Source organism: Littorina saxatilis, linkage group LG5, assembly GCF_037325665.1.
Source record: "Littorina saxatilis isolate snail1 linkage group LG5, US_GU_Lsax_2.0, whole genome shotgun sequence".
NCBI classification, from domain to species: domain Eukaryota; kingdom Metazoa; phylum Mollusca; class Gastropoda; order Littorinimorpha; family Littorinidae; genus Littorina; species Littorina saxatilis.
In genome coordinates, this window is record NC_090249.1 from 5501878 (window position 1) to 5512336 (window position 10459).

Consider the following 10459-nt stretch of genomic DNA (forward strand, 5'->3'; position numbering starts at 1 on the left):
CTGGGCTCCACACGACTACACACACCTCCAGGCAACGCACAGGCCATGCAGGGCCTACCTTGCGGCGTTCCCGTGCTGTCGATCCAGCCTTCAGGTTCAGCTTGAACAGCATGTCCGTCAACTTCTGGGCCTCCGACTCTGGTGTGCTGACCTCGTTGTCGGCCGACGCTGACCCCTGCGTTGTGTCCAAGGTCAGCCCCTTCCGCTGCACGCTGGCTCGCATCGCCGCCCTGGTAGCCGGGTTGTCACTGAAGCCCTCCAGTGTGTCTGTGCTGTCGGTGGTGGTCGTGCTGCTGGTTTCGTCAGTGTCCTCTGGTGCCAGATCCTTGAAGCGAACTCTCTGTTTTCGCTTTGGTTTAGGTGAGGGTCCTGTGTCCGGGCTGACTAACACGCCGGTCAGAGGCATATCCTGGGTGTCTGATGGCTGCTTCAAGGCTGATGGAATCTGTGGTGTGACTCCAGAGTCACTCGGAGATGTCTCAGGTGTGGAATCCTCTTTTGTGTCTGTTGGTGGTGCAATACCTATTTGGATCTGTGGAGCCAGAGCTGGTGGTCTGCCTGAGATACTGACTGATATTCCTGGTTTGAGTATGTCATGGCTTTCAATAGGTTCTGTCAGCTCTGGCTGTATTGGTTTCGTCACCCCTGTTGGTTTATCTGATGCACTTATACTGACTTCAGGTGTTAAACTGTCCTTACTCTCTTCGCCTGACTGCAGGTGAGATTGTGAAGTAATTCTTCCCAGCTTGTCTGAGTCTTTGATCGTTTGCACTGCCAATGACTGATCTTCCACAGTGACTGATTTTTCTCCAGAGTGAATGTCCGATCTAGCCTGTTTCTTTGAACCACTGAACGCGATGGCTGGCTTCAAATCATCATGACCTTCTATGCATGGGTCCACAGACGACTCTGGTATTTGTCCCGCTTGTTCTTCTCTGCTACTCACAGACACTTCTGATGTCAAAGTGACTTTACTTTCTAAGCCTGGTTTTCCTCCTGGCTTTGGTTTCGCTAAGCTTGCCTTGTCAAAGTTCTGCCCTAGCTCTCCAGACACAGACACTTCTGATGTCAAAGTGACTTTACTTTCTAAGCCTGGTTTTCCTCCTGGCTTTGGTTTCGCTAAGCTTGCCTTGTCAAAGTTCTGCCCTAGCTCTCCAGACACAGAAACTGTTTTTTCTTCAGCAGTTTGTGTTTGAGGATACTCTGGTTCTTCTCTTGTAGGCTTCTCTGAACCACTGACTTTAACTCGCTGTGTAAAGCTTTCCTGACCCTCTCTACCTGGTCTCATTTCAGATTGTTGTGCTATTCCTGCAGATCGTTCTGAGCCACTGAGCAAACCCTCTTTTGTCAAAGTGTCCTGGCTTTCCAAGGCTGGTTTCAGTGCAGGCTGTGCTGAAAACTCTGATGGACCTACTGAGGTATTGAATCCAATTCTCTGTGCGACTTTGTCTTGGCTTTGAACTGACAGTTTCAGATCTGAATCTTGTGCTGCTTTTAACAGTTCATCAGAACTGCTATCCACTAGGTGTGCTTGGAAAGAATCACAACTGACAAGTTGTTGTTTTCGTGCAGGTTGTGAGGGTGTACTTGCAGGCTGTTCTGAACCAGCAACTCCAAGTGTGGGAGTACCTTGAGTATCTCTAGTTCCTTTAAGATCAGTCGCCTCGTCTGAAATGCCGTGTATCTCGCCTGGTCTGACAATGTCTTGCTGTTCATTATTTGGTTTCAACTTAGGCTGTGCTTGTGGCACTTCGTTTGGAAGCTGGTCTGACTCAGTAACTGAAACACCTGGATTAACTATATCTTGGCGTGTCTTTGATGGCTTAAGTCCGATGTCTTCATGTTGGCTGACACTTTCAATCTCCATCTGATCACTGAATACCTTGCCTCCTGTGGCTGCCTCTTCCCACGACTGTGCACCTGGCAGTTTCTGTTCTGATGTTGCTGACACCTGTCTTGGTGGCTCTGCTGTGGAAGAAATGCTGGATGCACCATCTGGGCCTGACCCTTCTTCTGAAGCTGGAGAAAGTTTGTGCAGGGATGAACTGGGAACAGATTCACCTTCAGTTGGCCATGATTGTCCTGCTTCGGGAGCTGATGCTGTGTCTGGACCTACAGTGCTCTGTCTTTGTTGTATCAGTTGCTGTGGAGATGACCCCTGAGGGCTGTCAGGTCCAACTGGTCCCCTCTCTGCAACCTGAACCTCCACTGTGTCATGCAGTTCTGTACTTGTTTTGCTTCCTGCTAGATTCCACGTCTTTGCCTTTGTAACGTTTTTGTCTTGTGACCCTTGTGGCTGATCTGTTATTTCTTCTGTCTGGGTGTCTGTCTTTGAAGCCTCCTGATCTTTCTTTGAGTGAGCAGTTTCTTCATGTGTAATTGCATCAGACTTCTGGTCTCGTGTGACTGTGGTTTGTGAATCTTTACCAGCTGGCTGGTTCCCCTGAGTATCTGTACCAGTTCTGGAGTCACCAGTTTTGAATGTGTCTGCTTCCTTGCCCATAACTTTTGTTTTGCTAGTCGACATCTCTGTGTCTGTACCTTCTTCTTCTGGAGCTAGTCCTACCCTTTTGTCAAAAGTGTCTTCCCTATCAGCTGCTTTGGTTTCCCCCACTCCCACTGCAGAGCATTCAGGTTTGTTATCCTGTACTTCAGCCCTAGACTGCGACCTTTTGTCCATTGTTTCAACCCAGTTTGTACTATCAGCTGTGTCGGAAGCAGCTGCGTTTGTTCCTTCAATGATTTGTGTGCCGTGTTTGAGTTTCTTCCCAGCAGCTTCCTCTGTGACAGACTTTGGTGTTGGTTCTGATACACCAGAAAGTTTCTCTATACCTGCATCAGGTGCAGTTGGTTGATCAGACAAACCTGATGGAGACTGACCTTGGGAGCTAAGGGCAACGTCTCTGTTCTTGACGTCAATGACAGGTACAAGTTTCACTGCATCTTCTTTACTTCTGGCTGCATTGTTCTCCAAGCCTCCAGTTTCTCCATCAGTGACCTTTCCAACACCTCTTGAATCTTTCCTGTCACTATCCTCTGCAGTTTCAAGTGCCTGGTCCTCTGCTGTTTGAGATGCATTATTCTCGTTTGTAGACACAGCAAAGCCTTCTTCTGTTTCAGCAAGTTGTTCACTCTGACTTCTTTCTTTGTCCTTCCTGTTAGAGTCTGGTACAGACTGTTCTGATTCAGCCTGCTCTCTTCTGCTGTCTTTTTCACAAGTCTCACTCAGAGAAGACATAGTGTGTGAAGCAAAGTATCCTGAGGGTGACAGAGAGTTCTGCTTGGTGGAATGTCCAGGGTCTGAGAGAGATTTCCTGAAAGGAACTACAGTCTCTCCAGTAAACAACCTTGGCTGAGACTCAGAGGTACCGATATAGAAAGGTACAGGGGACGGCGAGAGAGAGCTACGAGAGCTTTCTAGTCCTTCACGAGCGTTGGTGCTGACAATGAGACCGACTGACACAGCCTGGGTGAAGTTGTACCTCACCGACCTGTCCTTACTCAGGTACATGCCTTTCTCTTCATCGATGATGCCTCGCTTGACGGCCTCTGCCAGGGAGACAATGCTGTCCTGACTCAGATCCTTGACCTCGAGGCACAGTGTCGACACAACATCGTCCTGAATGAGGTCTCTGAGCGTCTTCGTCTCTCCGGTGCTGGGGTGCAAGAACAACCCCGTGTCTTCGTCGTACAGACCCTGGTTGACAGCGCTGTACAGAGTGAGACCCTTGGGGCTGAGGATGAAGCCCTTCTCCACAGCCTGAGCTAGAGTCATGCACTCTCCAGTCTGAGGATTCCTAAATTCGCACGTCTTGACGTCAATCAGGCCTAGACTGGCCGCACGACGTAGGGGGATGGCGTCCACACTGTCTGGGTCGATGACCTGAGAATTGGACCTGTGCAGGATCCCGTTGCTGAAAGCCTCTTCTAGTCTCTTCTTCCCTGTGGATGTGGAATCAGGGAGAATCTCCTCGATGTAGATGTCTACAGGTCTGTGTCTGGATCTCTTCTCCTTGAAGATGAGACCAACGTCCACGGCTTGCTGCAAAGACAGTCGTGTCCCTGTACTTTCGTCTACAAAGCAACAGCTCTCAGCATCGATGACTCCAGCCTGCACAGCTTCAGCTAAGGAAATAGGCTGCCTGGTGGTGGGGTCAATGACTTCTCTGCGCGAGTCGTCAAGCAGGCCTGTAGCAATAGCGTCACTGAGTTCCACTACTTCGTCCGTCTCTGGGTCGTGGAATGTTCCAGAACATTCTTCGTAAATGCCGTACTTGATGATGTCGAACAGAGGAATGGGTTTCTCCTCTATGTGCTGTTTCCTGATGGCGTCAAGGATAAGAGAGTCCAGAGAAGCTGAGAGGTGGTCAGTGGGAGGACTCCACTCTGTGCTGTGAAGCTCCGTGAGGGAGTCAGACATCATACCGTCCCCGTGTTTCTTGCTGGTCTTGTGCAGCTCGCCCAGACTGGGTGACGTGTGTTCAAGGTCACGACTCCTCCGCTTGCTTTCCGTCGCCGCGTCAAGCAGGTTGCCTGCCGAGTGGCACTTCATGTGGGGCTGCAGGGGCTGCACTGAGAACGACACGTCGGACTGTCTGTCGTCTGTCTGGTCTTCGGATACGACGCTCTGTTGACTGTCAGACCAGTAGTTGCTACCACTGTCCGTCATCCTGCTGGCGAACATTGCCTTTCCAGGTTCACCCTGTATCACGGTCACATCCACCTGGCTACTTCTAGCACTGCTGTTTGAATAATCGGGAAGGTCTGCTTCATTCTGTGGAATCACGTCCAAACCAGAGACGCTGAGAGAGTTTAGAGACTTTATATTTCTGTCCGTTGTGGAAAGAACAGTTTGAGACTCAATACCAGAGTCCGTCTCACTTTTGTCTGGCTGAGAGAAGTTCTCTTTGAGAAAACTAAGCCTGCGTTCCCTGACTTCCGGAACAGGAGCAGGGGAGGAGCCGCTGAGAGCAGAAACCCGCCCCGTGAGGATGGCGTCAAAGAGAGACAAGGGTTTGTCCAGGGCTATGTAGTCCCCAGTGTGAGGGTCGATCAGGCCCTTGTCAATGGCCTCAGTGAGAGAGAACTTGCCTAGGCCTGGCACAGCCACCTGAGGCAAGTCAGCGTTTATCACTCCGCTGCTCACAGCTTCTGTCAACGTCAGCGTCTTGCCAGTCAGCGGGTCTTTGAATCTCTTGTGGGATTCGTCATACAGGCCAGAGGACAGAATGTCTCCCAGGAGGAATCCATTCTGTGGGATCTCTACCAGCAGGTTCTCTTTGAAGGCGGTGACAACGTCCACAGCTGTTCCAGACCTGGCGTAGACTATGCTATCATCGTCCACAAACACAACTCCGTCGTTGGTGGATTCCTCCATGAACTGGTAGAGATCCTTGTCCTGGTTTTTGACAAGAAGTCTGGAGACGTCAATCAGACCGATGTTGATGGCGTCTTCCACCACCAGCTGTCTACGAGACAAGGGGTCCACAATCCTGCCGTGACTCTTGTGCAGAAGTCCTGTGTCTACCGCCTGCTTCAGGGACACGGCCATACTGCCCACGTTTTCTTGCAGCAATCCACGACCCATGGCCTCCTTCAGGTCTATCAATTCCCCTGTCTCTGTGTCGATCACAAGACCTCGTTTCACGTCAAGAATCTTTGAGTCTATCGCCTCTTGATAAGTCAGTAGCTGGTCTGATGCTTTGTCCATTACAAGGATGAGGTTTGGGTCCAGTATGTCGTCTCGAATCATATCTCTCAACGTGCGCACTTTACCTGTTGCAGGGTCAGTGAACTTGCAGGTTTGGGAGTTGTAGAGACCTTGTTTGATAACGTCCATCAAGCTTTTGTCCGGGACATAGATGTCTGAAAATACCAGTCCTTTTTCCAGGGCTTCTTTGAAGGTAAGTTCTTCCTCTTCACTCTTGTTGTAAGTGCCTGACGTGGAGTCTACCACGCCTTGATTCACAGCTCCATCCAATGAAAGCAAAGTCTTGTTCTGGACGTCTCGAACTGAGACGGAGAGTCTGTTAAGCAGGCCCGACTCCATGGCGTCTCTGAGGCTCAGTGCAAAATGGCCGTAGGGGTCTTTGAACGTGCAGGTGTCTAAATCCAGGATCCCTTCATCCAGAGCCTCCTCCAGGTTGACGCCTGGCTGGCTGCTGGTGTCGATGATGATTCCTTTGTCCATGCCGTCCACGATGGAGAACTCGTCTCCATCCTCCATGTTGATACACATTCCCGTATCCATGTCAACCAGACCTTCTTTGACTGCTGTGTCGAACGACAGAATCTCTCCCGTCTGAGTGTTCCTGACTCTGATGAATTCTGTGTCTAGAATGCCCTCTTCTAGGGCAGTAACAAAGTCTATCTCTTCATTGGAGTCTGGATTGAGAAACTGGTTGGAGGCAACGTTGAACAGGCCTTCATCTAGCGCTTCAGACAAAGACAAGTTGAGGGGTGCCTTAGATTTGAGAATGAGTCCCTTCTCCATGGCAAAGTTCAGTGCGACTGGCACACCCTCTGTGTCGATCATTTTGCCGCAGTCCTGGTCTATGATGCGCTTGTCTAACGCTTCTCTAAGAGACAAGATGTCTCCGCTGAAGGGGTCTCTCACTAAAGAATCTGTGTTGATCATCCCAGTGCTGAGAGCTTTAGCAAGACTGATGAAGCTGTCTCTAGACCTGACAGAGTTGGAGACAGGGTCATAGATACCTGACGTGATGGCTTCGTCCAGGGTGAGGCTCATCTTGCGACCAAACTCATACGTGTTGGGCGGCTTCTGGTCTTCGATCCCCAGACATTCCTGCAGTGGCTGCGACTTGCCATCACCAAAGGTGAGCGTCAGCGTGTCAAGGTTGAGACTTCCGTCCGTTATCACCTGCTGCAGTGTCAGCTTTTCACCTGTGGGAGCACACACTTGAGATGAGGGGTCAACTATTCCTTCAGCAATTGCCTGGGTGAGTGACAAAGGCTGGTTGGTTTCTGGGTGTCGAATCTTCTTATCGTCAAAGTCAAACAAATCAAACTCTGCCGCTAGAGACAGTGGAAGGAGAGGCTGAGGAGTGTCTTTGATGAGTCCTTGGTCGAAGGCGAGGGCTAGGGGCAGCTTCTTGCCACTGGCTGTGTCATACAGACTGCCTGTCTCTACCTCAGCCAGCCCACAGTTCACGGCCTCCCTGAAGGAGTACACGACTCCTGTGCAGCGGTCCACAATGAAGGTGCCGTCAGGCTGTAATAGCTTCTGCTCATACGCTGTCTGGAATGAAAGTCTCCGTCCTGTTGACATTAAGACTTCGTTGGTTTCTGGGTCGATTCTTCCAGTCACCAGGGCTCTGAACAGTGACACTGGAAGCTCAATTTCTTCCAGTTCTTCAGCATGTTTTGGTGTTACAGTTTCTGGTAGAGTGCCGTTGAAAAATCGCTCCAAGGACCCAGAAGGTGTTAGAGACTTACTCTCCTGCTGAGAGCCGATGAGGCCTGCCTCCACAGCGTCATGCAAGGAGATGAACTTGCCGATCTTCTTGTGGAAGTACCTGTTCTGGATGGGGTCAAGGACGTTGCTGGCTACTGCTTCATCCACAGTGATCCAGCTCTCACTCTGCGTATCAAACACTTCACATTTGGTGGCATCCACAAAGTTTTCCTCGATCATCTCGTCTAGAGTCAGAGGCCGGATGCTTTCACCAGATGGATCAGAAAAGCTCTCAAGGTTCTTGTGGAAGTGTGGAGAGAGGAGAACTTGATGGAGGGAGAGCTTTCTCGGGTCACAGACAATGCCGGCTCTCTGGCCATCTTCCCACGTGAACCACTTCCCCGACACCGTGTCCTTGACCTGAGCTGTGTCAGTGCTCAGGATGGAATGCGAAATGGCGTCGTGCAGCTTGTACCGTTTTCCCGTCCTCCTGTCAGCGATTTGTACCGAGGTGCACGCCTGACCCGACACGACCTTCTCGAACAATCCTGGTCCCAGCTCTTTCTTCAAGGTGGCCAGAGACTTGCTGGCTACGTCAGGGTCTGAAGGGGAGGGAGACTTGTCCACGATGAACACCCCCTGCCTGAAAGCGTCTGGCACTGAGAGAACTGTCCCATCGTTCATGTTGACCACTCGGCCCGTCTTTCTGTCCACCTGGCCTGATGCCACTGCTTCTGTTAAACCCACTGGCTCCTCCCCCTGGAACTGTATGACATGGACGTTTTTGGGTATAAGCCCCGCCCCTAGTGCTTCTTGCAGGCCCAGTTTGGTCCCTTTTCTAGGGTGCACCACTTTCTCAAAGTGATCGTCCCAAAAGTTTGTGAACAAGTGAATGACATATTCGGACAACACTTGGTTTTCTGGATCACATACTTCCTCTTGTGAACCATGTTCCTGACTTTTGACTTTTCTCCTAACATCCTCATGAACAGAACTGTCACTAGAATCGTCATGAGCCTTCATGTCGTGACCGTTAATGAGAGGAGTCTCTTTGAGCGCTATTGTTTCTGCTTTTGCTCCTTTGATCGCGTTAGATGGAGAAAGTGACGGCGATTGCTGTGCACATTCTGTGTTGGAGTCATCTCTTTCCTTTGATGATGGTATTGCAACAGTGTCAACTCTGATGGACTCCTTTTGTGAGGGTATTTGTGCAGAAGACTGTGTGGACATGCTATCGCTTGCCTTACTCACTTGTCTTTCAAGAGATGGGGATGCCGAAAGCCGACTGTCCATACCACTACCACTCTCTCCGCGAACTTTCTTTGCAGGTGATGGTAATTTGTAAAACTCAGCACTAAGATCAGCGGTATAACCATCGTTATCTTCTTTGGCCCCAGCTACTGGCAATACAGATGCACCAAACTGAGTGTCAGCATTGTTATCAATGCCAACTTTTTCCTGCAAGGAGTTTACTAAAGGAACACTAGAGCTGATGCCTGCTTTCACCTCAGGTGACGAAAGCGAGGAAAGCTGGGCAGTATTTCTGCTTTCACTTAATACGCCTATCTTCTCCTGCGAAGACAAAGATGAAGAAGATGTAGCGCTCAAGCCAATGTCATTAGTTTCATCTGTCTTTGTTTCAGGGGCAGTTGGTTGCACTCTAATTTGTTCTGCATTTTCTTTTACTTCCAAATCTTGCGCTTGTTTTGTTGCATAAATCTCACCTGGCTTTGATTTCGGGACAGTTTTTCCAAGTTCAGAAGGTAACCTATTCTGTTCTGCATGTTCTTTTAGTTCAAAAGATTTTGCTTGTTTCGGGTCACTAGTGTCACTTGCCTTCCTTTCAGAGTCAGCTGTTCCAAGTTCACACGGTAACCTACTGTCATCTGCGTTTTCTTTTACTTCCAAAGAGCGTTCTTGTGTTGGATCTTGTTCTGCTGGAGTTTTCTGCAATTGTGGACAGTAATTTAAGAGCCACTATTCAAGTTAACAAAGTTAAAATCACACAAACTGACCAATCTCACATGCTCTGGGTGAAATACACATTATACAAAAATGGAAAAACAACTTAAAAGAATGATCATGTACAAAAACATGAACATAATGGTCAAATTAATGTACACAATAAAAAGCAACATTTATATGAATCTAAAAAAAGAATACCATCATTTAAAAAAATAAAATAAATAAGAACATATTCACAGAAATTTAAAACAGAGTAATTATTTGTTAACCATAAAATAACTACCATGTAAGAATTACGCTGTATCACTGGCTTGGAAAATTGTATTCAAAACTTTTTTTTCTGTTTTGAACCAAGCAAACCACTGAAGAAAAATCTGTGGCAAAGTCACACCAAAAGAAGAAAACAAATAGTGTTTTGCAAAGCAAACTTAATTCCACTTGCAACCGCAAATCAAAACCATGAAAGCAAACTGAATAAAAGAAGCACACTTTAATTGGGGAACACAGTAACTGTGAAACTGGAAACAATTTTCACAGAAAGAAAATCAAAAGATGATCACCAAACAATAAGGTTGTAAATTAGCATCTGACAATGGCACCTGACAATGATGTAAGAGATTAATTCTCATATATCCTAATAAATAGGACAGTCTTAAATCATGTAAGAACATAAGTGAAATGATAATATCTATATAATGGAAGCTCTGTATAGCACTTTGAAATCAGAGAAGGAAGTTTACTGATTACTTCTGATAATACTTTCAATAAAAGAAATAATTATATTTCTGAAAATAAGTAGCTCAAAGCTTTGTAAAATGTAAATATGAATAATATTTTTTCACTTCCAAAAAATGATGAACAGTTCAAAATTGTGCAAAGTGAAAAAACCTTTAAAGAATTAGTCATATTTCTACCACAAAAAAGAGTGAACTATCAGTTTATTACCCTGCTTCTAGCAAAAGTATACAAAATTTGTGCAGAGATCTTTACAGTTTTTCTAGCTATGTGCATTTGTGCAGAATTCAAAAATGGACTATAAGCAGAGCAGAACAGTCTAAGAAACTGCCATGAAATAAGAAA

The 10459-nt window shown here is 47.7% G+C and overlaps 1 protein-coding gene across 4 annotated transcripts in view; it reads right to left on the reverse strand.

Moving 5' to 3' along the window:
• The window catches only part of LOC138966148 (microtubule-actin cross-linking factor 1, isoforms 1/2/3/4-like), a 186924-nt gene that overhangs the window by 98974 nt on the left and 77491 nt on the right, over nucleotides 1-10459 (reverse strand). For 3 of the 4 annotated variants that reach the window (XM_070338260.1, XM_070338261.1, XM_070338262.1), the window contains exon 28: nucleotides 59-9361. The exons of the other annotated variant lie outside the window; for it this stretch is intronic. In XM_070338260.1, coding sequence (XP_070194361.1) covers nucleotides 59-9361 — 9303 coding nt within the window. The remainder of the gene's footprint in view (nucleotides 1-58; nucleotides 9362-10459) is intronic. 4 annotated transcript variants of the gene reach the window in all.